Raw genomic sequence first — 27501 nt, forward strand, 5'->3', positions numbered from 1 at the left:
GTGGACTTATTAATGGTTACTAAAACTCTAACAACAAACAGACTACAAACGAAAGCCTGAAAAAATTCAGTACTGAAAACCATTTCCCTTATTTATGAATTCTGCTTATTCGTATTAAAATGTATGTTTATTTAAAAAAAAAAAAACGATTCAGCCACATTAATGGAAAATTAAGCACACAAAAGGGATGAAATTAGTGACTGCACTAATATATTCTGTTTTCTATCCTCGGATCAATGCAGAATAAACAGTCAGTAGCCCAATTTGTCTGCTTCATATGTCTCATCCTCGAGTTCCCTGTTTGATGGAGATCTGACAGCAGTGTGTGAAACTCCCATTTCTTGACCTTCACATAGATATGGACAGATGACATTCTCATTTTTTTTCCAAAGACCTTGCTGTGTCCATATATATAAGCTGAGAAATACAAATATGTTAAAAAAAAAAAAGACATCATTAACTAATGCCTGGAAAACAGCAAGGGCATTGGTGAATCCAAAAGGCAAATAAAAAACAAGTATTACAAGTAAACAAGTATAAAAAAAACAACAACAAGAAACTGTTCATACAAGTTATTTCCAGTGAGGTGTATATGAACCTGCACAGCCACTATTTTTTCGAGAGTTTTGGCTCGGAAGGGCAAATTTGAAATTAGCCTGAAATTATTTAAATCGGTACGGTCTGAACCATTCTTTTTCAAAACTGGAGTTATTATTGCAGTTTTAAGAGAGGATAGAACAGAACCAGAGATAAGAGAGGAGTGTGCGATATTAACTATCAACGAGCCAAGAGAGGGGAGTGAAAGTTCAACAAGATTAGTGGGTCAAGTTTACACGATGATGACTTTAATTACTAATAATAGAAGACAGCTGAATTATTGTAGGAAGTTCAAAACTGGTAGAGAGGAAGACAGCTGAGTAGGAGAAAAAACTGCAGGTAGAACAATTGACCGTATCATGAGTTGGCCAAGTTCAGAAGAATACCAGGGGACAGAGCGAGAGAAGGAAACAGTTCGAGTTTTCTATATCTGTATCCAAAAATATCCAGATATTTTACCAAAATTATGTGGTTTAAGGATTTAATCAGTCTTACACCCGAGATAACACCTCCAGTTCACATGTCAGTGCATATATGACATGGGAAATTGTCTTTATTCATTTGCAGATACAAAGGTGGTTTGTGCATCTGTTTATCTTACAAACATTATTTCACTTTTACTAAGATACAGAATTTTTTTTTTAAAAGAAAAAAAAAAATAGTCATAATTCATGTTCACATGGATACAGATCTTAGGATATATTCCAATGGAAATTAACAGTGTACAAAAAGCAAGACATTTAAAACATGGAAAAGCAAACTAAAAGTATAAATATGCAAACAACAGTAGACTAAAAATATTAGGGAAATTAAAGGAACATGTTGTTTTCCACCCTTTAATATCTACATTTCATTTACATTTTCTACATTTAAAATTGGTTTCTTACTTTGCCAACATCATCCACAATTTCTAAATATCTGATGTAATCTCAGATTTAAACTCCCAAATTTATGAAGTTTATTGTCAATCTGGCTGCAAACTTTTTATTATCAACACTTTTGTCTACCTAACTTTCATGTCTGTAACGAACTAAAGATCTTCTCACTCACATTAACTCATTTAGTGAGATCAGAATCAATTATTCAAAATTTACACACTGCATTTTTTTTAATTACTCTACAAAAATCAACATATTAAACACAGTCAGATATAATACAAGGTGAAGTGCTTTTTGAATAAATACCTGTGCAGAAGGCAGCAGAGCCTTTTCATATAGTTGGTAACTATTAAAAATATTACAGTGTATCAAAATGTAAATAATGTGCATTAATGGGGAATACATGGTAGGCTATTGACATTAGCAGAGAAGGAATTATTAAGCGTGTTAAATAAGTTGTGTTAAACAGTCACATGAACAATAATTATTAAACCTTGGGTTTCTGCATGAACAATGGATTGCTACAGGTATGACTCTTTAGTCACATCTCAACAGAATATTAAACAGAAGTGCATTTCTCTTGTGTCTGGCATGAACAGCCTCCTTCATGGAGGTGTCATTGATTTTTCACTGATGTAGCTGAACCCACAATTATTGCATTAGATGTAAAAACCTAATTCAGAAACAGTAAGAGTACTGTAAAAAATAGAAATAGAATGCACTGATTTGTAAATCTCATAAACCTATATGCTGCATGGCATGATTCTGGCATCAGTGTATGAGCTCAGGAACCCTAACAGAAATCACTGTGAAATGCAGGTTAAAGCTCTCTCATCCAAAGAATAAACCATACGTGAACATAATCCATAAATGCCACCGAGTTAAGGCAATGCACTGAGGCAAAGTGCGAAATTCTTCTGTAGCCAGGCAAATCAAAATTTGAATTTTTTTTTTTTTTTAAACATGGATGCAGCTTTCTCTGGGTTAAAGTGCAGAAGAGCCACCTGGGTTGTTATCAGCACTCAGTTAAAAATCCTTCATCTCTGCATCAGGGCCTGCGGACCTGACAGCTTGCACATCTGAAACCAATGCTGAAAAGCCAATCATCCAGATCTAGATTTTCTTTATGCCAAATTCCTGTTTCCTACTCTTTAAATGGTGTTCAATTGTGGTTCTCTGTGTAAACGGGAGCACCTAATCTCTCCCTGTGGTGAATTTAAGAGTGGACTGGTTCCATCTTTGATCTCTGTCCTCCCAGTATCATTTTTGTTTCATGTTTTGGTTCACTTAAGGTTTTACACTGTGGTTTATGTGTTGCAACTCATGAAGAATAATAAGAGAATTAAAAAATATGGGGGGTCATCTGGGACACAGACCCAGATCATACCCCTAAATCACGTTTTCTACTTGTGTCCAGTCTGTGAACTATGCTAAACTGTCACTAAGACTAACAAATGTTCCATATATTCCAAATCCTCCTTGACTTTATGCGTTAATGGTAACAGTAGCTTCATCCTTTTTCTCCTCAGCAGCACCATCATCATGAACCTTATTTTCCTCAGAAGGTTGATCAGATTTGTTATCAGTGCCTGACTGCTTGATCTGTTCATCATCGGGGGCAGAGGAGATGAGAGGTGATTTTTCCTGCGTTTGATTATCATTGGAAGATTTCTCAGATTTCTTATCAGTCCCTACTGTTGAAGCAGGGATTGGTATTACAACAGTGTCATCCTCAAGATCATCTTCTCCAAACTTTTTCCTCTTGAAGCAACCAAGCTTGTGACAGACACAAAGAGAATCATTAGACCAAACAGCAATTTGGTGATCTCAATGCAGTTATGGAGATTCAGACAACTTGATATAAAGATAACAGTCTTCAGGCTGACTATAAACTCTCACCTTAAACAGGATGATTGTGATTATGATCAGAAGTAAGAGTCCCAAACCGGCTCCAGTTAAAATGATCAGCATTTTATTTGGGAGGATAAAGAAATCAACCCGAACTTCAGTCTGTTGGCAGAGAAAACACAAGATTTCAAAGTAGTGCCTTACCATTTTTAACATCACTCTAGTAAATAGTTTTAATAATTATAATAATTATTCATGTAAAGACTGAAGGTACCTTTTTTGTTGGAAATTGGAATGGTGTCGAATGGTCTTTATTCTGTGGGTAATAGATATAATAAATTAGGTTTACTGGAAAAGCAATGACAGAAATATGCTGTGGTCAAAATCAAACATACCTCTGGACCGTTCAGCACATACCGAGCGTTGTCATAGCCAACATGTACAGAACTTACAAAGTTAATCTTTTTGCTGTCTCCAGTGTATTTTTTCAGAAAAGCAACATTCTGTAAAGTAAGAGCAGATTCATTAATATTAAGTAATTTATTATTTTTATATATGTGTAATGTGTATTCTGCGTGTATTTAGTACATACGGCTGCCTGTTGTGCGGCATCTTTAAAGTGGACTTTTCCCGATAGTGTAAACTCAGCAGATGCATAGTTCTTCAAATTGAAAGTGTTGCAGACGATGGCCACGCACTTATTTTTTTGTAAGCAGTTCTGTAACACAACCCCAAGAAAATGTTTTAAATGAGACGTATTATTCTTTTCATTACTTCTTCATCTGTCATAAATATACTGCAGTAATTGTGGATAATAATATGATGTTTTAAATTACATCAGTACAGCTGGAAGTATTCTCTAAACACTCAGTTTGATGTCCCTGATAGTTGGTTTATCGAATATTGTCAATACAGAAGAACCAGCTGTTCAAACCTTCTGTTTTTGAGGGGCAGCCAATCCGAAGAAAGTTGGGTTAAGGGAAAGAAAATTAGATAAAGCTTCTTGTTTTAAATGGAGGATGAATTGAGAGGTTGTTGCAAAGTCATTTATAAGATAAGGATTACTTTGAACTGTGCATCATGTAAAGTTAGTCTAATAGAGTCCAAGCACGAATAAATAAAAGCATTAGCACAACAGCTTCCTTTTAAGGTATTAATAATTTTACAAGACCTCAATATTTTATTAAATCTCTTGTACTTACCTTAAATTTGTGGTTAGTAGTGGCTGTGCACTGTGTTTTGTTCTTAAAGAGAAAAGTATGGTAAGCTTTAAGGTTCTATATTTTCATATGGAGCAGCAGTGTTTAGACACAAAATTACCTCCTTGACAAAGATTTGATAGCTTTTCATTTCAAAGCTATGCTCCAGTTGAGTTGGGAATTCCAGGGTGATGGTTGCAGGAAACTCCTTAAAACCAATGTTATCGATCTGTAAATGGTCATAGACAAAATGGTCATTTTAAATAAATACATATGGAAATATTCAGTTTTCTGATGAGAATCAGATGAAAATACTGATAACAGCCTTGTATCAGTCAGTTACAACCAGTTAGTTTAGTTTAGCAAGAACTTGATCGATAATTTTGATTGATCAGCTGAAAACTGAAATCAATACGGGAAAGCCATCAACTCCTCTAATGGCCACTTGAGGCTTGGTCTAAACCACAGACAGTATAAAAGGTGGACGTAGGTTGTGGGTCTGAAAAGTGAAGCCAGCAAAGTTCCTTAAACCTGCGTTATTTTGAATGGCCTCCAGGGGGCGATACACAGGGTTATGAAAATACTTCTGGCTCTATAGAACCAGTCTATGGAAGAACGGGCCTGAACTCTGGAAACAAATTACTGATAGGCTAACATCTGATTTTGTGTCACACTGACTAAATGGCCTGTATTTGTATAGCGCTTTTCTTGTCCCTAAGGACCCCAAAGCGCTTTACACAACCAGTCATCCACCCATTCACACACTGGTGATGGCAGCTACATTGTAGCCACAGCCACCCTGGGGCGCACTGACAGAGGCGAGGCTGCCGGACACTGGCGCCACCGGGCCCTCTGACCACCACCAGTAGGCAACGGGTGAAGTGTCTTGCCCAAGGACACAACGACCGAGACTGACCAAGCCGGGGCTCGAACCGGCAACCTTCCGATTACAAGGCGAACTCCCAACTCTTGAGCCACGATCGCCCACTAAATGAAAATCAATATGATTTTAAAACTGCATCTTGACAGGAAAAGTATTCAATGAGATCATTGATCACCAGTTGTGTTGGATAGTTTCTTGTTACAGTCGTCATGTGTCTCACTCCAGCGGTGCCCAACCCCGGGCCACGGACTGGTACTGAGTCGTTTGGTACAGAGCCCCGAGAGTTGAAGTTTGGGTGTGAAATGTATGGTTTTCAGTGTTTTTATCATTAACTCGGTTTCCCTGGGTCTTTCCCCGTGTTGTAGTTGTGTGTCTTATTTTGAAAGAAATATTTACTCGTTACCATGGCGACCAGAGAGCATTACGGGGCAGAGAGGAGGACGCTAAAGTTACACAATTACACAGAATTAACGATTATTATTATATTTACGAAATACCGAGTTTTTGTCTTGGTCGTGTCATTTTATTTTGTTGTATTCATCCGCAACACCTTAAAGACCGGTCCGTGAAAATATTGTTGGACATTAAACCGGTCCGCGGCGCAAAAAAGGTTGTGGACCGCTGTCTTACCCTGTATGTAATGTTCATTTCTTTAGGTGCAGTCTCATCTGAGGTGAAGTTCAGATAGGTAGTGCTGTCTTGGTTCCTGAAAAGATGATCGCAGCATGCCACTGAACAATTATACAACTACTGACTTGTAGAAATAGAAATTAAACATAAGGATACACATAATATTTTATGTGAATAGTGATACTTACACTGTTAAAATCATTTTAATTTCAAATTGCACCGGGATGCTTTCGGTGAGGGTGCTGGTTCTGTTCGAGTCTTGATTATCACTGAGCGTGAAAAAGACTTTTCTTGTAAATATCAAAGTAAATATTTTAGAGAAATGTTTATGCAGTAGATTGTTGTACCTTTTTGCTTCAATTATCATGGACATCCTGTCATTCCACTCATAATTATGCATGACATGGAAGGAAGATTGAAACGTTGCCTTTTTGTGGGAAGAAATGAAAAAGATGTTAGGCCTGATTCACAGATGAAGAGAAAACATGTAAGGAGGAGAAGCTGGTAGCTAAGACTGAAGTTTCAGAGACTTGGTCATTTGTGAAACTTCACTTCTGTCTGTTAGGATGGTATCTGGATGTTTTATGACTCACGTAGGATCTACTGCGATACACAGGCTGGCTCACACCACATATGGTTTTGTTGCGTTCTTCTTGATCCCGGCAGTCGTGCGTTGTTAGTCTTGATGACTGTTTTAAGAAAAGAAAATGGTTGGTATGAGCTGAGACTCTAAAATAAAAGTTTTTACACCTACTGTGACATTTCCTTTGATACACTGCAGGTAACACTAAGTTTAAACTTTTGAAGGTTAAGTTATACTGCATAGTGTAGTGGAGGTCACCGAGGCATTGTATAACCTGACCATCATCATACACACACACATATATATATATATATATATATATATATATATATATATATATATATATATATATATATATATATATATATATATATATATATCCTAACCCTAACCTCGACACGCATATATATGATGTTTAGTCCATTTTAGTAGTTTGAGACAGTTCAGTTAAATGTGCAGAGCTGTCAGCTCTCAGGAAGTTTCTATAATTACATATGAAAATTAATATTTTAATATGAATATTTGTGATATTTTGTCAGCATTTTTCAAAGAACTGTCTAGAGGAAAGATTTTAAGGATGTGGGTATGAAGGGACATTTTAAGATTCTGCCTTTCTCTGTGATAAGCTGACTAGGCTTAACGAAAGGTTGCATAATGTCATCTTTGTCTTTATGGCAGGGCAAATAATTATTTGATTACCTGCTGCATTTATGTTTGAAGAACCATAAAATAACCATGGATTAGCCCAAACCTACACCGGAGCAGCTTGTTAATGATCTGAAGAACATCATGTGTAAAACACTGTGCCGTAATGAACTAAAATCTTAACATTTTGAAACACTTGCTTTGATGTTGTCCTAAATTCACAGACAGGGGAAGGATGCAACTGAACATCACTTTAACCTGACAAGAGCAGGTGAGAAGAAATATCGTGCTATGCTTCACGGTGGACTGACTTTGCATTTCTAAGAACTAAATGAGTATAATATGCTTAAAAAATACTTATAAAAAACACTTTATATTCAACCTGTGGCAATCTGTTCATGTCCCTAAGCGATATCAAATACTGCCAATCTCAAAATGTTCTAGAAGTCCGTGATGACAAAAATAATGTATTCATCAGTAAAACACAGTAAACTTGCCAACATGTCTCCAAAAACCGTCTGCTCATAACCTTGTTGATGCTGAGCTCTGTTTTGATGTGCAAATGAAAATAGATTGCATGCATTTAGTTTCTCCTGCATTTTATTACACAGTGGTCACTATACGAGGATCAGTCAGTGATCACTTCACTGAGCTGAACATGCACCATCAATGAAGGGAACAATTGATCCTCTTAAAATGGGTTTGTATAGATTTATGCATTGAGTGGCTCCAGTAAGGTTACCTGCTTTTTTCATTTAAAAAAAGCAGTTTTCCACCAAAGTATTATTTTATTCTTATGGTTTTCATTCATTTGTAATTAGACCCAACAGATATGAGTAACCTTTCATTTAATTTCCCTTTTCCCAGCAAAAACATTGGTTAAGATTGTGAGTTTTAGGATTTTAAGACATAAGCAGAAAGAAGAGGAAATGCATTACTGGACAACCACAGGAAGGAAGTTAAGGCAACTTATCAGATTTTGTGCAACACAGCACAGAAATGCACATAAAGTCGTGTTCCCTGCAACCTGTAAACTCTATTGTGTATAACCAGGTTGTCCTATAAGCTTTGTGAAAAGCCTTCAGTTAATCCAAAATACTGCAGTGAGATTACTGAAAGGACTAGAAAGACAGAGCATATTTCTCCCATATGGCTCTCTGTTAAATGTAGAATTTAAACTCCTCTTCATCACATGCAAGGTCTTGTATGCGATGAGTGTTAATCCATTTTGAGACGTAATTTTACAGTTTAATATTCATTTCCACCGCTTGTATCCTCAATCTCGTTCTATCACTCACTACCCACAGCTCGTGACCATAGGTTTTTCTGAAAAGTGGCATTTCAGAAATACTGTGTTTCTGAAAAATAAAGTATTTCTCATCATTGCTACACTAACAACATTCAAATTTATTGTCAACTGACTGATGATCTGTCACAGTCACTGCACTCCTTGTTGGCTTGCCTGAGAGAGGTCAAAGATTGGCTGTCGGATAATTCCCTCATTTTAAATGAGAAAAAAAAAATGAAATTATGGTGTTCAATAGCCATATTCCTCGAGACCAGTTTGTTGCCTCTTGCTGACTCTCACTCTCTCCTGGGTGTCTATTTGGATATCTCCTTTAAGCTTGATAAGCAAGTCTCATCTGTAGTTAAATCTGGCTTCTTTCAATTTCGCTAGATTTCTAAAGCTAAGCATTATATACCACACAGGAACCTCGAAAAACGTATCCATGCTTTTGTGACCTCCGGGTTAGACTGTTGCAATTCTCTTTACTGTGGTCTCCAATAGGGATGGGTATCGAAAACCGGTTCTTGTTGAGAACCGGTTCCCACTCTTTCAATTCCTTGGAATTGTTTGCCATTTTTGCAAACGATTCCCTTACCGATTCCAGTCGCCCCGAATGACATCACCACGTTGCGGAACGTCATTTACCTGGCAGGAAATACGGCGCCTAAGCGGCTTAAATGCTCAAAAGTTTGGTCATACTTTACGAGAATGGATGACAACAGGGCAACTTGCAAAGTAGATATTTCATTTAAGGGAGGAAACACTACGAATATGCAAAAGCATTTGCTCACAAAACACGTGATGACCTTAAATGAATGTCGTGTTTTTAATTCCGCTCCGGACTCGTGAATCTCAACCCAGCAGCAGCGGTAATGTTTGCACGTCCTCTCCCGTTAATGCGGCAGGTAAATAATCAACTAACAGTGCATATTATGTTAGCGCGATCTGCCTTATTACAAAACCTGCCATTACTGTGCATTTAGGTGACCGTGATGAGACAGACAGACAGAGTCTGGCTCAGATGCTGGCAGTTCTCACTGCAGTCTACAGGTAGCGTCTCCTTTCAGGCCAGGATAGACGAATGTCACCGAGCAGTGACTAAGTTTGTGTTCAAAGGCTTGAACCCATTTGCCACAGCAGATGATTTTCGGTAAGTGAATGTGTTTAATTGTAGGCAGGGACATTACTGAATATTCTTGTGTAATTGCTACTGAATAATTTATGTTATACTTTGTTATTGCTACAGAAGAATATTTATTTTATTATTTTACATTTACATTTTTTTTTTCCTGGGGACCCTGTGACGCCCCATTGAAGAGCCGTAGGCTGGATCTCTTAAGATCTCACTGCTGGTTTTGTAAGGCCATGTTACTCCTAAATTTCTATCTTGTTCAAAGAGAAGATAGAAAACAAAGTTCTAAGCTAATCGACCTTAGTGTTCTCCTTTTTTAAAAAGAATCGATAAGAGAATTGATAAAGAATCGAATCGTTAAACAGAATCGAAAATGGAATCGGAATCGTGAAAATCTTATCAATACCCATCCCTAGTCTCCAATCTGTCTCTCTTCATAGGCTACAGCTTGTTCAGAATGCTGTGGCTCGCCTTCTTACTGGAGCTAAAAAATTTGATCCTATCACTCCAGTTCTTGTTGATTTACATTGGTTACTTAAAATTTTGCTACTCACTTTAAAACTCTGAATAATTTTGCACCCAGTTGTCTCACCGAACTTCTCAATCTGTACACTCCTTGTCGTGCGTGATGGCCCAAACTAAGTTTAGGCTGAAAACCAGAGGCGTTCGTGTCTTTGCTTCAGCTGCTTCAACCTTTGGACTAGCCTCCCCGCTTCTATTCGTGCCCCAGACTCTATCCAGTCCTTCAAATCAAGATTGAAAGCTTACTTATTTAACCTGACTTTCCCGACCAGTTAATGCCCTTTCAATAAACTTATAATTAATTTCACTGCTGTTTTTTTTTTAACATTTAGTTCAGATTTTGTATCCATGAACTGACCTTCCTTCTGAATTGACATTTTACTTAACTCTTCTGGTCTATTAGTGCCTCCTTTCTGTCTGTGCTAGTGCTAGTGCCTAATCTGTACTTTGTTAATTGATTTATGTTGATTCTTTGTATCATTGTGAAGCTCTTTGGTGTGCCTTTGGGTTTTTAAATGTGCTATTTAAATAAAACTGTATTGTATTGTAATGTATCTTTATAGTTACCTTTATAAGAGTCATCCTAGAGAAGGAGAGGCCTGGAGGATAGAACATTATAAGGCTGGTGTTGTATGAGTCATCACCATCATTTTTCAAATGTATAGTCACATTGAAGTAGTTATTTTCTGTCACCAATAATGTCGTAGTCCTGAGAGAGACAAACAACACCTAATATTAAACATATGACATTAATCGTATTATATCTGAGTCGTGTTTGTAGATATACATACTCGAATTTGAATTTGACATCCAGTTCAGCGATACAAGTGTCATTTTTTCTACATTGTTTCTCAAAAGGAACCTGCGAAAAATAAAACTTGTGTTTAATTGATGCCAGAAAAAAGATTTCCTTCCTAACACACTAAACTGAGGTGGTGAATGTGGTAATTATTGTACAGTGTTAAATTGACACTACACAGCAAAATCTCCAGTGTTAAATTAACACTAGAGAGTGTCTATATGGGTCCACACCTCTGAGTGTTAAATACAACACTGTTGAGTGTTAAATTAACACTTTTGACAGTGTTATATGTTTAAAAGTAACCTAGTCAGTTTTGAAGATTAACAATGGCTAACACTGAGCAGTGCTGATTTTCTAACACTGGAATATTTCTAACATTTTGAGTTATTTTCCAGTGTTAGAAAATCAGCACTGCTCAGTGTTAGCCATTGTTAATCTTTAAACCTGACTAGGCTACTGATAAAATATAACACTGTCAAAGTGTTCATTTAACACTCAAAATAGTGGACTTATATAGAAACTCTCTAGTGTCGATTTAACACTGGAGATTTGCTGTGTAGATGCAGCTTTGTCGATTTTGTGAATATTGATGTTGTATGTAGAACGTACCTCAACAGCAGACTGCTTTTTGCTGTCCATGTTCAGGGTGATGTTAGCAGTCTCACTGTCAGCTTGAGAAAAGTTTAATTTGATGCTGATGGGTGACAATGTGTCGATCACACATTTCTGTAAAGCAAAAGCAACAAGAGGAGCAATAAACACGAGGTTTGCTTTTGATCAGATTGAGAATATGTGCAAATATTATGAATTCAGCTTCATACGGGCATGTAGATGGAGAAGTTTAAGCAAGTCATTTTATCTTTCAGCTCATAGGTAGAGGTAAGACTCCTGGTTTTCGTATCAGTTTGAGTGAAGAAACCTCGATGTTTTTGTCTCATTGGGTCCACGGCGAGCATGTATGTGATGTTCAGTCCAGAGCTCACATTCCCTGTAAACCCGCAGAGCAGGATTACAATAATGCATTCACAGGGTGCAGTCAGCAGCTGTTAAATGGTTTACTGGATGAGGCTCCTACCTTGTTTGCTCTTTGTTGCTTCTACCATTTCAAAACAGGCTGTTAAGGTAACCATAAGTAAATTTCCTTCTGCACCCTGACAGTCAAGTTTCTCTGTGCTTATCTCCTTAGGGTGGAAAGATAGGTGAGCCATCACATTAAAGACGGGCTTGGAGCTGAAAGACATTTAAGAACAGTAATAAGAAAGTAGAAATGATGCCCTCTTTCAATACTAAGGTTTTATATATCAGGACATAATACAGTATAGCAACATTAGTTCTTTATTTTATATACAAAACCAAATCTGAAAAATTTGGGACACTTTATAAAATGTGACAACAGAATGCATCCATAAATCCATATTTTATTCACAATAGAACATAAAAAATATCAAATGTTTAAAATGAGAAAGTGGCCGAGTTTCTCACAAGTAATGATGGGCAGAAGTTCACCAATTTGCAAAAAACTGCATCTACAAATTATGGAGCAATTTGCAGCAACAACAACAACTTAAACTTTGTGTTTTCCCCCAAATTAAAACTCAAAGCACAAGAGTTGTGCAAAGGGAGCTGTAACCCTAACACTAAGCACACTAACCCTACCTTAAGACAACAGCAGCGCCCTGTGATCCGATCACAATATCTGGGAGGCCGTCCTCTTTGATGCCGACGCCCCCATCGATGGCCTGTCCAAAGAATCTTATCCCAGGTGTTATTTTGTCTCCTGTGATTCTCTGAAATAAGAGATTTCAATACTGAAAAAGTGTTTTCACATATATTTGTATGGTAGAGAAAAACGGTGTATTTACATTAAAATTTAACAAAAGTCTTATAAGAAATGCTACTCTTTGTGATGTAGATTTCACATGACATTTTGCCCATTCTCCTCCATCCTCTCTATTCTAATTTAATTGTATTTATACAGTACCAAATCACAACAACAGTCGCCTCGATGCTCTTTATCGAAGCCTTTTCCACTCACAGGCAGTTGGCTGTTTTTGTGTTTTGCTTGTTTTGTTTTTTTAAATTCCGGAGATCAACAGTTTCACAAATATCTGCAATAATTTCGAAGTCAAAATCTATGAGCTCAAGTTGTTTGTTTCCTATTCTGATGTTTCATGTGAAGGTTAATTGAAGCCCTTGGCTTGTATTTTCAGGATTTTATCAGCTGGAATATGTTCACATGATTATTTAGTATCATTAATAGTAGGATTGGTAGAAACTCTTGTCAAAGGAAAGAGACTGAGCTGCCTCATTCTCTTTCCTGAAAAGGCCTTGTTCAGAGTCCACAATGATCTCCTTCTGATTGCTGACTCTGGATGCTCTTCAGTCCTGGACCTACTGGATCAATCCTCGGCCTTTGATATGGTAGATCATAACATCCTATTAGCGAGGCTTGAACACACAGTTGGCATTAGAGGTGCCGCCCCAGATTGGTTTAAGTCATATCTTTCTAATAGCTCTTTCTCGATCAATTTTGGCCCTTATCTCTCCTCTGCTGCACCGGTCTCGTGCGGCGTGCCTCAAGGATCTGTCCTCGGCCCCCTGCTCTTCTCACTGTATATGCTCCCCTTAGGCATCTTTGTGAAGTACAACATTGCACATAATTGTTATGCTGATAACATACAGATCTATTTCGAATTAACTGATGATCCTGATATGTCTTTGCACGGTTTTCGTGAGTGCTTGCGCGAGGTCAAAAATTGGCTCGCAGGTAACTCTTTTATCTCTCGTGTTTGACAGTAGTATCCCCCGTGGCCAACTCCGTGATGCCTTCAGTTCCTTTGATAGTTTCCTCACCGACACTGTTAATGACCTGGGTGTGTTTTTGGATAGCTCTTTAAAATTTGACAAACAAGCGTCTGCTGTTGTCAAATCTTGCTTCTATCATTTGTGTCTTATTAGCAAAGTCAGACATTATGTCCCGCATAGGGACCTGGAAAAGCTTATCCACACCTTCGTGACATCTAGGTTGGATTATTGCAACTCCCTTTACTTTGGTCTTAACTCTACTCTTCTCCATAGACTGCAAATTCAGAATGCAGCTCGTCTCCTTACTGGTAGTGGGTGGCGTGTCTCTATCACCCCTGTCCTTGCTGACCTGCATTGGCTTCCCGTTAAGTATCGCATTCGATTCAAAATCCTGCTGCTTACCTTCCCAATTATTAACAATATAGCTCCAAGCTACCTCATTGAGCTACTTAGATTATACACCCCTACTAGAGCACTAAGATCATCTTCCCAGGAACTCTTGGTACAGCTGAGACCCTGGCTGAAGACTAGAAGTGACCACGCGTTTGCCTTGGCTGCACCCGATCTATGGTATAACCTCCCCATTGCTATCCGCAAGTCTGATTCCATTCAATCCTTCAAATTGCGGTTAAAAACCCACTTATTTAGCCTCGCCTTTTCTACCAGTTAATGATTGGTTGTTAGTTAGTTTAATGCTTATTTCCATCTTCAGTCCATTCTTAACTACTTTTAATCATTTTTAAAATTTTTGACTGTTTTATCCTTTACACATATTGTTCTTTTATGCTTTTATATGGATTTCTTTTGCTTCTGTGTTTTTAATGCCATCTAACATGCTAGCATGTTGGTACTTTGCCACAGCCTTGATCCTCCCCTGTTACTTCATCTCCCCCTCTTGTATGTTAAGCATTTTGGTACACCACTGGTTTTAAATGTGCTATATAAATAAAGTTTGTTGTTGTTGTTGTTGTTAGTTAGTAAACAATGAAATGAATGCTACACGTGTACTATATTCAAATGAAGAAAACAATTACAGTAATACAAAATTATGTAAAGTGTACTAAATTATACAATAAAATACTATTCCATTAAAAGTGCTCAGAGATTGAGCTGACTTGCTGGAGATTTGTGCTGTTAAAGTTTTTTGTTACTTGAAATGATAAATCGTGGGATTCATGGCCAGCTGTACCTTAAAAGATTCTAATCTCAGGTGACTCAGCAGATTACAGTACTACGATGGCGACAAAACAAAGCTCACCTGCTTCCCTGGCTTTCAGCTCGAGTTAACACCCTGTTTTTCTGTTTTATTGTAGTTTACATTATTTTATTTTAGTGTAGAGGCGATCGTGGCTCAAGAGTTGGGAGTTCACCTTGTAATCAGAGGGTTGCCGGTTTGAGCCCCGGCTTGGACAGTCTCGGTCATTGTGTCTTTGGGCAAGACGCTTCACCCGGTGGTGGTGGTTTTTTTGTAGTCTATTTCTATTTTCGCTGTTGTTTTCACTGTAGCTCAGGTGGCAGAGCAGATCAGCCACTAACCAGAAGGTCGGTGGTTCGATCCCAGGCTGCTCCAGTTTGCATGCCTGTCACGGTTCTGGGTCAGTTTCTACCCAGTATTTTGAGTTTATTATGTTTTGGTTTAAGTTTGCGTCAGGGATTGTTTTCTTGTTCTCTTGTTGTGTTAATGATGATGATGATTATGATGTTTATTATTAGAGTTTCATGTTTCTGTTTGTTTAGGATTTGTTCTTCGGTTGTGTCTGCTTAGTATTTGTCTAGTTCCATGTGTCATTTTCTGTCTGTCTCTCTATGTCGAGTCTGCGTCTTAGTGTGATGGTTTCTTGTTCCTGTTTTATTGTGAAGGTCTGCGTCTCATGTGAGTGTGTTCAGTTTTACCTCTGTCTCGTCTTGTTGATTATTCCCAGCTGTGTCCACCACCTGTGTGTAATTCCCCTGTGTTTCTCTGTGTGTATTTAAGTCGTGTCCTCTGTCATTGTAGTTGCTGGTCCGTCTGTGTATTCCACCATGTTTCATCCGTGTGTTCCCTGCCGTCACCATCTTGTACCGTCGTCCACCTTGCTTCATGTTTGAGTTCCGGTTTGTATTCAGTAGTTTAGTTGTCTCCAGTATAGTTTAGTGTGATCTCTGTTTCCGTTTTTCCACTGGTGCATTGTGTTCAATAAACCACCTTCACTCCTCCACTTCTGCCTGCGATTGGATCCTCATTTATTATTTTTATACGGCTTATCTCACTCGCCGTGACAGTACGGACCAGCCAGGTATGGATCCAGTGGCATTCACCCCACCCACGGAGCTTCGAGAGCTCATAACGGACTCAATGTCAAAGTTAATCAACCTGTGGCTTGAGCATGAGGGAGAAGCGTTTCTCTACGTTCTGGAAGTCAGGCTACAACAGCTTATTTCCGATTATCCCTGGCTGTTGGACTCATTGCACCCGCTCGTGCAAAACTTCATTCTCCACGAACTACACCTCCACCCCCCCGCCGCTACTGCTCGCCCGCTCGCTTCAACGGAGGACGTGCCGTCCCTACCGCCGGATGAGGAGTTACCCGGCCCGTTGGAGCAGTCTCCACGGAGGACGCGCCGCTGGCGCGGCACCCCACAGCCAGAGTTCAGAATGTCAGAGCAGTCGGCTGTGGTGAGTGAAAGGGACACTTTTGTTGACTCTGTTGCTTCTGTGACTGTTGTTTCTGGGGCAATTTTTTGTGTTTCTACTGAGGATAACAATGATTTCTCACCCATGGCCATAGCTTCTAAGACTGCCTGTTCTGAACCCTCGTTCCATGTTTATGACCGTATCCGCTCCATTGTCCCATCCTCACTTCCATCCCAGTCAAATGCCAGGCCTGTAACGCTGCCCTCAGTTCAGTCAGCAGCCGCGCTGCCCTCAGTTCAGTCAGCAGCCGCGCTGCCCTCAGTTCAGTCAGCAGCCGCGCTGCCCTCAGTTCAGTCAGCAGCCGCGCTGCCCTCAGTTCAGTCAGCAGCCGCGCTGCCCTCAGTTCAGTCAGCAGCCGCGCTGCCCTCAGTTCAGTCAGCCACTGCACCACTTATTACGACTCCACTACAATCGTCTCCACTACCTGTAGGTCAGTCTGTAGCCGCTTCGCTGCCTATTGCTCTGTCGCCACCAGTTCAGCTGTCTGCCCGCTCATTTACTCAGCCACCATCCTCACTGTCTCATTCAAAGCAGGGAACACACTTCACCACAATATCTGCTGGTTCTCTTAAGCTGGCCATGTCAGAGACAGTTGCTCCCTCTAGGGCCTCCCCAGAGGCTGGGTGTCAGTCACCAGCCAACTCTGGACCCCTAGAGGTCAAGACGCTAGCGCCAGCAGCCTCACCGGAGAACTCACCAGAACAGTCTCAGCTCTCAGTCACCAGCCAACTCTGGACCCCTAGAGGTCAAGACGCCAGCGCCAGCAGCCTCACCGGAGAACTCACCAGAACAGTCTCAGCTCTCAGTCACCAGCCAACTCTGGACCCCTAGAGGTCAAGACGCCAGCGCCAGCAGCCTCACCGGAGAACTCACCAGAACAGTCTCAGCTCTCAGTCACCAGCCAACTCTGGACCCCTAGAGGTCAAGACGCCAGCGCCAGCAGCCTCACCGGAGAACTCACCAGAACAGTCTCAGCTCTCAGCACCCCCTGAGAGTTCAAGTGAGTTCACCCGTCCGCCTCAGTCCTCTGCTGAGTGTATTGGGGAACACTTTCAGCCCTCTGAGGACTGCATCCCACTTTTGCTGCCTGAGTCTAGCCACTGTGCTGCTCAGTCCCAGCCAGTGTCCACACTGGCAGAGGTCTCCGTACCTGCTGCTTCAGTGTCTGTTTCCACTGGAGGGCCAGAGGAGCCCGTCCAGTCTCAAGCCATGTTAGCTGGGGGTTCAGGTGAACCCAGCCAGCGTCCTGTCTCGTCTGCTGGGGGTCCTGGAGGACCCAGCAAGCACATCCTCACGTCTGCTGACGGTCCGGGGAAGTTTGTTCAGCCACCACCTGCTGAATCATCCCCCGCGACTTCTACATCACCGCCTGCAGCATCACCGCCTGCAGCATCACCGCCTGCAGCATCGCTGCCGTCAGGTCCCGCAGCCGTCCCGCTGCCGTCAGGTCCCGCAGCCGTCCCGCTGCCGTCAGGTCGCGGCCGACCTCCGGACCTGCTCAGTGGCCGCCACTGCCTTCCAAGTGGTCAGCCTCCTGATTGGTTTTGCCTACGCTGCCGCCGTTGCCGTGTGCACGGTCGGCCCCCTGAACTGTTTTGGCTCTTGTGTTGTCGACCTCCGGGTCGACCCCCTGACTTTACTGTGGACTCATGAATAGTCTTGTTTTGTGTTGACCTGTTTTTGGTTTGATCTGGACTCTTGTGCTCCTTGTTTTTTGTTTCGGACCCTCCTTCCTGGACCCCCTCAGCCCGCCCTGGTCTGGTGCTCGGTTTTGTTGTTCTGTTTTCTGTTTGGGGCTGTCGGGAGCCAGCCCTTGGAGGGGGGGTACTGTCACGGTTCTGGGTCAGTTTCTACCCAGTATTTTGAGTTTATTATGTTTTGGTTTAAGTTTGCGTCAGGGATTGTTTTCTTGTTCTCTTGTTGTGTTAATGATGATGATGATGATTATGATGTTTATTATTAGAGTTTCATGTTTCTGTTTGTTTAGGATTTGTTCTTCGGTTGTGTCTGCTTAGTATTTGTCTAGTTCCATGTGTCATTTTCTGTCTGTCTCTCTATGTCGAGTCTGCGTCTTAGTGTGATGGTTTCTTGTTCCTGTTTTATTGTGAAGGTCTGCGTCTCATGTGAGTGTGTTCAGTTTTACCTCTGTCTCGTCTTGTTGATTATTCCCAGCTGTGTCCACCACCTGTGTGTAATTCCCCTGTGTTTCTCTGTGTGTATTTAAGTCGTGTCCTCTGTCATTGTAGTTGCTGGTCCGTCTGTGTATTCCACCATGTTTCATCCGTGTGTTCCCTGCCGTCACCATCTTGTACCGTCGTCCACCTTGCTTCATGTTTGAGTTCCGGTTTGTATTCAGTAGTTTAGTTGTCTCCAGTATAGTTTAGTGTGATCTCTGTTTCCGTTTTTCCACTGGCGCATTGTGTTCAATAAACCACCTTCACTCCTCCACTTCTGCCTGCGATTGGATCCTCAATTATTATTTTTATACGGCTTATCTCACTCGCCGTGACAATGCCAAATATCCTTGGGCAAGATACTAACCCCATGTTGCTCTCCGATGCATCCATCGGCGTGTCAAGTCAAGTTTATTTATAAAGCACATTTAAAAACAACCAAGGCTGACCAAATTGCTGTACAATAAAATACAAATATAAAATACAATAAAACACAAGTACATAAAACACCTCACTGACAAAACAATAAGTTAAACCTTGCTAAAAGCCAATGAGAAGAGGTGAGTTTTAAGAGCAGTTTTAAAAGTTCCTAGGCTTGTGGAGAGTCTGATGTGAGGAGGTAAACTGTTCCACAGTCTGGGTGCAGCCACAGCAAAAGCCCTCTCTCCCCTAGTCTTTAATCTGTACCTGGGAACATCTAAAAGCATCAGGTCTGCTGACCTCAAAGATCTCCTGGGGCGGTAAATGCTAAGAAGCTCTGCTAGGTAAGGAGGTGCAGTACCGTTAAGAACCTTAAAAACCAGCAGTAAAATTTTAAAATCAATCCTAAAAGCAACTGGGAGCCAGTGGAGAGAGCAGAGGACCGGAGTGATGTGGTCTCTCTTTTTGGAACCGGTCAGCATGCGAGCAGCAGCGTTCTGCACCAGTTGGAGGCGATGCAGACAGGAACGATCTAAACCAGCATAAAGGGAGTTACAGTAGTCCAGCCGTGAAGTAATAAAAGCATGGACCACCCTTTCTAGATCGTTTCTGCACAGGTAGGACTTGACTTTAGCTAAAATCCGTAGATGATAAAAAGATCCCTTGACTACGGAGCTGATTTGTTTATCAAATTTAAAAGCACTGTCAAAAGTAACACCGAGGCTCTTAATGGAGGAAGTACATTCGGAAGTTAGGGGTCCCATAAAATCAAAGGAAAGGTTGGGGTCTTTAGGAAGCCCAAACACAATGACTTCAGTTTTACTTTCATTTAAATGTAGAAAGTTAAGAGCCATCCAAGTCTTAATGTCAGACTGACAGGAGAATAACGGCTGCAGAGAGTCCTTACAGTCTAACCTCAGAGGGAGGTAGATCTGAATGTCATCAGCAAAGGAGTGGAAGGACACGTTATGTTTGCGCAGCACATCGCCCAGAGGGAGCAAATACAGAATAAATAGCAGGGGGCCTAGAATGGACCCCTGAGGTACACCACAAGTTAAAGGAGCTCTGGGAGATGACAGTTCACCGAGGTGAACAGAAAAGTGTGAATGTGTATGAATGTTAGATACTTAGCACTTGAAGAGCTCGTGTGATTGGGTGAATGAATTAGTTGTGTAAAGCACTTTGAGTGCTCAGAGTAGAAAAGCGCTATATAAGAACCAGTCCATTTACCATTTAAAGCACTTTGGTCATCTGTAGCTGTTTTAAATGTGCTACACAAATAAAGTTGAAGTTGATTCTATAGCAACCTTTGACTATTATTGAGTTCACTGAGGTTTACCTCCAGACACTTGAATATTTTTCTTGACCTAATTACAACATTCCTGTCAGGTTAGCAAGAACATTTCTGATCTGGCCCTCTGTTTTCCCCTTTTTTTTAAAAAAATTAAACAGCAGACATCTTTCTTTAAGTGATGCTCCCATTTGTCCAATCTTGTGGCCAAAAAAAAAAAAAAGACAAACAGGAAATAAGTAAGCTGTCAAAAGTTGTAATAGCAAAAACAAGAATTTCACTTTCTTTTAGTTTAAAATAAATTTTTAAGTTCAGAGGAATATTGTTATTGGATGAACAAGAAAAGTCGGCTAAATATGTTGATTTTAGTAAAGTCAAAGATTGAGAAACTTAAAAAGTTTCTCATGTTACTTTGATATTTTGACTTTTCTCAGCTTAAATTATAGTGATGTCACAGTGGCTATGTCCATCTATCTCCATTTATACATGCATAAGGTTTTATAAGTTGTATAAGTTCCTACGATGCTGTTGCTGATTGTAACTTATGTAGGTGTTAAGACTGTGACAGAAAAATGTTTTCAAAATTAAATTCAATATTACTGAAAAATATTTCACTTGTTCCAAACCCATTGCTGTTCATGGTTACTGTGGTTTCCATGTCCGTCTCTCACCTGGCTGAAAGTGCTGCGTATCCCTCTATGTCTGTCTCCAAGGTAGATATACACAGCACCTCTGTTATCATCCTCAAGCGGAGCTCCGACAGCAATGTCTCGGAGTCCATCTCCATTCAGGTCTGCAAGGCTGGATATGGTGGTGCCAAATCTACCCATGGATGGTCCCATCACAATCAGTTCACTTTTCAGTTGCAGCTATGAGAAAAGAGGAGATTAGTTCATTGAGTTTGATCATGAAAGCAATGAGTGTCACGCTGTAATCTCACAAAGTGGTGGCTCACCTCATCAGTCAGAGTGTAGATGTAGATCTGACCTTCTTTCTTCTCCTGAAGCTGGTAAAACGTTGGCGCTCCCACCAGCAGGAAATCAGTGTCACCGTCTGAGTTAATATCCACCGAACACAGCTCGGCGCCGAAGTAGGAACCGATCTGACAAGTTAGTTATATCATTAGTTCAGTGTTGTTTTAATTATAGATTTATATCATTTAGGGATATAAAAAAATGTGTCTCAAAAATGATCAATGCAGGGAAAATGCTTCATGTACAGAAAACACAATATTACTGCCAGAAAATATGATTTCACAAAATAAAATAATTATGACGACTAAAAACATTTCCAGAAACCGACATGTACGCCTGCCAAGTAAGTGTAATCCTTTACGGTGCTTTGAACAAGTTTTCTTTTTGAACTGTTTTTATTAAATCAAACAAGGTGCCAGTGTAAGGAAGTTCTTTGGTTTCCTCTGTGTAGCCACAGAGTTTATTTGCCTTTGCACAAGTCTGGAAAGTTGCAAACATTGAACGCTATCATCATTTTAGACTCAGACTACTAGTGATGCATTTCATATTTCTTTCACTCCCATCTTTTCAATCCCTGTGCGATATCACTAAAGCACCTTGGTGACTTCTGTCTTCTCTCTCCTTTAGCTTGTGTTTTGTCATGTTTGACATTTGTGATTTCTCTCTATGCTCTTATTTTCTGTCTTATTTTATCTCAACCAGTCTGCTAGAGGTCTGTTCCTGTTACTACAGGGAGTGCAGAATTATTAGGCAAATGAGTATTTTGTCCACATCATCCTCTGCATGCATGTTGTCTTACTCCAAGCTGTATAGGCTCGAAAGCCTACTACCAATTAAGCATATTAGGTGATGTGCATCTCTGTAATGAGAAGGGGTGTGGTCTAATGACATCAACACCCTATATCAGGTGTGCATAATTATTAGGCAACGTCCTTTCCTTTGGCAAAATGGGTCAAAAGAAGGACTTGACAGGCTCAGAAAAGTCAAAAATAGTGAGATATCTTGCAGAGGGATGCAGCAGTCTCAAAATTGCAAAGCTTCTGAAGCGTGATCATCGAACAATCAAGCGTTTCATTCAAAATAGTCAACAGGGTCGCAAGAAGCGTGTGGAAAAACCAAGGCGCAAAATAACTGCCCATGAACTGAGAAAAGTCAAGCGTGCAGCTGCCAAGATGCCACTTGCCACCAGTTTGGCCATATTTCAGAGCTGCAACATCACTGGAGTGCCCAAAAGCACAAGGTGTGCAATACTCAGAGACACGGCCAAGGTAAGAAAGGCTGAAAGACGACCACCACTGAACAAGACACACAAGCTGAAACGTCAAGACTGGGCCAAGAAATATCTCAAGACTGATTTTTCTAAGGTTTTATGGACTGATGAAATGAGAGTGAGTCTTGATGGGCCAGATGGATGGGCCCGTGGCTGGATTGGTAAAGGGCAGAGAGCTCCAGTCCGACTCAGACGCCAGCAAGGTGGAGGTGGAGTACTGGTTTGGGCTGGTATCATCAAAGATGAGCTTGTGGGGCCTTTTCGGGTTGAGGATGGAGTCAAGCTCAACTCCCAGTCCTACTGCCAGTTTCTGGAAGACACCTTCTTCAAGCAGTGGTACAGGAAGAAGTCTGCATCCTTCAAGAAAAACATGATTTACATGCAGGACAATGCTCCATCACACGCGTCCAAGTACTCCACAGCGTGGCTGGCAAGAAAGGGTATAAAAGAAGAAAAACTAATGACATGGCCTCCTTGTTCACCTGATCTGGACCCCATTGAGAACCTGTGGTCCATCATCAAATGTGAGATTTACAAGGAGGGAAAACAGTACACCTCTCTGAACAGTGTCTGGGAGGCTGTGGTTGCTGCTGCACGCAATGTTGATGGTGAACAGATCAAAACTATTATCATTAGAGAAAAAATTACCAGTAATCATCCCACAGATGTAATATTATCTACAGCTACTCTTAGTATCATTGATGTTAAGTTAGACTCTTTTTCTCCAATTGATCTTTCTGAGTTAACTTCAATAATTACTTCCTCCAAACCATCAACGTGTCTTTTAGACCCCATTCCTACAAAACTGCTCAAAGAAGTCCTGCCATTAATTAATTCTTCGATCTTAAATATGATCAACCTATCTCTAATAATCGGCTATGTACCACAGGCCTTCAAGCTGGCTGTAGTTAAACCTTTACTCAAAAAGCCATCTCTAGACCCAGCAGTCTTAGCTAATTATAGGCCAATCTCCAACCTTCCTTTCATATCAAAAATCCTTGAAAGAGTAGTTGTCAAACAGCTAACAGATCATCTGCAGAGGAATGGTTTATTTGAAGAGTTTCAGTCAGGTTTCAGAGCTCATCACAGCACAGAAACAGCTTTAGTGAAGGTTACAAATGATCTTCTTATGGCCTCTGACAGTGGACTCATCTCTGTGCTTGTCCTGCTAGACCTCAGTGCAGCGTTCGATACTGTTGACCATAATATCCTATTAGAGCGATTAGAACATGCTGTAGGTATTACAGGTACTGCACTGCAGTGGTTTGTATCATATCTATCTAATAGACTCCAATTTGTGCATGTAAATGGAGAGTCCTCTTCACACACTGAGGTTAATTATGGAGTTCCACAGGGTTCAGTGCTAGGACCAATTCTGTTTACATTATACATGCTTCCCTTAGGCAGCATCATTAGAAGACATAGCATACATTTTCACTGCTATGCAGATGACACCCAGCTCTATCTGTCCATGAAGCCAGATAACACACACCAATTAGTTAAACTGCAGGAATGTCTTAAAGACATAAAGACCTGGATGGCCGCTAACTTTCTGCTTCTTAATTCAGATAAAACTGAGGTTATTGTACTCGGCCCTGAAAATCTTAGAAATATGGTATCTAACCAGATTCTTCCTCTGGATGGCATTACCTTGGCCTCCAGTAACGCTGTGAGGAACCTTGGAGTCATTTTTGACCAGGACATGTCCTTCAAAGCACATATTAAACAAATATGTAAGACTGCTTTCTTCCATTTGCGCAACATCTCTAAAATTAGAAATATCCTGTCTCAGAGTGACGCTGAAAAACTAGTTCATGCATTTATTACTTCCAGGCTGGACTACTGTAATTCATTATTATCAGGATGTCCAAAAAACTCACTGAAAAGCCTTCAGCTAATCCAAAATGCTGCAGCAAGAGTACTGACAGGGACTAGAAGGAGAGAGCAGATTTCTCCTGTTTTGGCTTCCCTTCATTGGCTTCCTGTTAAGTCCAGAATTGAATTCAAAATCCTGCTCCTCACATACAAGGTCTTAAATAATCAGGCCCCATCTTATCTTAATGACCTTGTAGTACCATATCACCCTATTAGAGCACTTCGCTCTCGCTCTGCAGGCCTACTTGTTGTTCCCAGAGTATTTAAAAGTAGAATGGGAGGCAGAGCCTTCAGTTTTCAGGCCCCTCTTCTGTGGAACCAGCTTCCAGTTTGGATTCGGGAGACAGAAACTATCTCTACTTTTAAGATTAGGCTTAAAACTTTCCTTTTTGCTAAAGCATATAGTTAGGGCTGGACCAGGTGACCCTGAATCCTCCCTTAGTTATGCTGCAATAGACGTAGGCTGCCGGGGGATTCCCATGATGCATTGAGTTTTTCCTTTCCAGTCACCTTTCTCACTCACTATGTGTTAATAGACCTCTCTGCATTGAATCATATCTGTTATTAACCTCTGTCTCTCTTCCACAGCATGTCTTTTATCCTGTCTTCCTTCTCTCACCCCAACCAGTCGCTGCAGATGGCCGCCCCTCCCTGAGCCTGGTTCTGCCGGAGGTTTCTTCCTGTTAAAAGGGAGTTTTTCCCTTCCCACTGTCGCCAAAGTGCTTGCTCATAGGGGGTCATATGATTGTTGGGTTTTTCTCTGTATCTATGAAGCGCCTTGAGGCGACTTTTGTTGTGATTTGGCGCTATATAAATAAAATTGAATTGAATTGAATTGAATTGAAAACACTGACAGAATCCATGGATGGCAGGCTTTTGAGTGTCCTTGCAAAGAAAGGTGGCTATATTGGTCGCTGATTTGTTTTTGTTTTGTTTTTGAATGTCAGAAATGTATATTTGTGAATGTGGAGATGTTATATTGGTTTCACTGGTAAAAATAAGTAATTGAAATGGGTATATATTTGTTTTTTGTTAAGTTGCCTAATAATTATGCACAGTAATAGTCACCTGCACACACAGATATCCCCCCAAAATAGCTAAAACTAAAAACAAACTGAAAACTACTTCCAAAAACATTCAGCTTTGATATTAATGAGTTTTGTGGGTTCATTGAGAACATGGTTGTTGTTCAATAATAAAATTATTCCTCAAAAATACAACTTGCCTAATAATTCTGCACTCCCTGTAGAGTTCAATCAAGTGTTTGATCATGCTGATCGTCTGCTTGTTGTGGTTCTCTAATATTTCACTGTCTTTACTTTATAATATAGAGCATCTTTCTATAATTGTTAATGTGAATCACTGATCTACACTTAGAAGTGATTTAAAATAGAAATAACAGTACATTTGATCAAGAAAATTTGTATTTCTTTCAAGGCAAAACTGCATTCAGTTATCAACAATGACATGGTGACACACAATGACTTCCAAAAACAAACTGAGCCATATGAAGAATAAAATTACCATATAAGTTACCGACCTGGTCGCCAGTTAATCTTTGTGCTGTGATCCAGTTGTTGCTGTTTTGTTTGAAAAGTACGACCTGTCCTGTGTGCTGAAACCGGGGTGCACCCGTGAAATACAAAGAAACACCACCCCTCTCTCCAACAGAGACAGAATATCCTGCAAGAGGCAAATATAACACACAACATGTTTTTATTTGAAAAACTAATACGTGTATTTGTTGTACTTGGAAGATATTAAAACTGATTTAGACTGGAAGCTTCCAGAGTTCATTTGTTCTAGTGTTGAGCCAAATAACGAAATCTTATTTTAAAGAAAGAAAGATCAGATAATGTGTAAATAAAGTTTACCCATGTAGGAGTCCATCTCCATTTCTTGATCCTCAATTTGTTTTTCCATTTTATCTCGACGTTCTTGGAGAGAACCACGCCAGCTGTTTGTTCCCACTGAACCCAGAATCAGTGTATCCTATAAACAGGAACGCACAAGTGGAAATGTGGTGAATTTTTGTATGATATGTATGTGCACTGAACATCCATATTTTAACTTTCATGTAGAGTCTTAAGCACAAGGCATTTTGCTTCACCATGGTTTATTAAAGTTTTACAGTAACAGGGCAGTTAATGCTGTTGAGAGTTCGCCTGAATAACTCACTCTCCAGCTCCGGTAACTAACCTTCCCCAATACACACTCAACATCTTTCATGCAGCACAACCAAAACAGTAACATTGTAACAGAGATCCTGAACACATCACGATAAAATATCATACGATATAAACACACACACACACACTTTGAACCTACACTGAAGCGTGTAACCTATGTAGTTATGTGCCACTTGCTGTGTAAGATGTAATAATTAGGATTAATGTGTGATGTTTGACCGTGTCATGACCTATTGTGATAAGCCAAAGCCAAAGGGTAGCCGGAGTCCTGACTGGCCTCTGGCCAAGACCTTGGCCGCTACCTGACCCCTGCAGCTGTGTTTGGACGGGTGAGAAAGTTACCCAGCAGCAGGGTGCGGGGATACTGGTCCCTATATATTAGGGGACCAGAGGACACCCCCAGCACTTTCTTCCCCTCTGCTGTTTCTCTCTGTCCGTCTCTGTGTTGCTCTGCTGTCTGTGCTTAAGGCTGTACACACCGGGGTTTTGCTTTGCTTGCTTTCTGCTTTGTAATTTTCTTGCTAAATGTCTGTATGTATTTTTCCTGCTGTTCATATGATTCAGTGTATTAAACTCTGTTCCAAGAATTCTACTCTTTTCCAGAGCATCTTTTTGAGTGTCTTGATTTTAATTGGATCTAAAGAGGTTGGATCTCCACATCGTTGGTGGGAGAAGGTTATCAGGATGGTTTCAAAATTTGCGACCACAGAAAGAGGACAGAAATCCCAGGTATGATTAGAAAAGAATGTAAGATCAACTGTGTCATCTGACCTGATGCAGCTGGACTCATTTTTTCAGTTATTCAGCAGCAGAAATTAAGTT

At 40.4% G+C, this 27501-nt stretch overlaps 1 protein-coding gene across 1 annotated transcript in view; it reads right to left on the minus strand.

Annotated features, from left to right (window-relative positions):
- Nucleotides 1-1061: 1061 nt before the first annotated feature.
- LOC146384841 (integrin alpha-X) overlaps nt 1062-27501 on the minus strand; it is a 33110-nt gene continuing 6670 nt past the window's right edge. Inside the window, exons 11-31 of the mRNA XM_084930253.1 lie at nt 26365-26482; nt 26031-26173; nt 21327-21473; nt 21043-21240; nt 12664-12794; nt 12083-12237; nt 11829-11995; nt 11617-11733; nt 10997-11067; nt 10773-10914; nt 6629-6724; nt 6383-6462; nt 6224-6304; nt 6036-6111; nt 4644-4751; nt 4526-4567; nt 3916-4041; nt 3719-3826; nt 3598-3639; nt 3375-3485; nt 1062-3251 (exon numbers count right to left, since the gene is read on the minus strand). Coding sequence (XP_084786379.1) covers nt 2961-3251; nt 3375-3485; nt 3598-3639; nt 3719-3826; nt 3916-4041; nt 4526-4567; nt 4644-4751; nt 6036-6111; nt 6224-6304; nt 6383-6462; nt 6629-6724; nt 10773-10914; nt 10997-11067; nt 11617-11733; nt 11829-11995; nt 12083-12237; nt 12664-12794; nt 21043-21240; nt 21327-21473; nt 26031-26173; nt 26365-26482 — 2550 coding nt within the window. The 3' untranslated portion in view covers nt 1062-2960. The remainder of the gene's footprint in view (nt 3252-3374; nt 3486-3597; nt 3640-3718; nt 3827-3915; nt 4042-4525; nt 4568-4643; nt 4752-6035; nt 6112-6223; nt 6305-6382; nt 6463-6628; nt 6725-10772; nt 10915-10996; nt 11068-11616; nt 11734-11828; nt 11996-12082; nt 12238-12663; nt 12795-21042; nt 21241-21326; nt 21474-26030; nt 26174-26364; nt 26483-27501) is intronic.

The sequence above is a fragment of the Perissodus microlepis genome, chromosome 6 (genome assembly GCF_051167445.1).
Source record: "Perissodus microlepis isolate ML-2025 ecotype Zambia chromosome 6, ASM5116744v1, whole genome shotgun sequence".
In the NCBI taxonomy this organism is placed as follows: Eukaryota; Metazoa; Chordata; class Actinopteri; order Cichliformes; family Cichlidae; genus Perissodus; species Perissodus microlepis.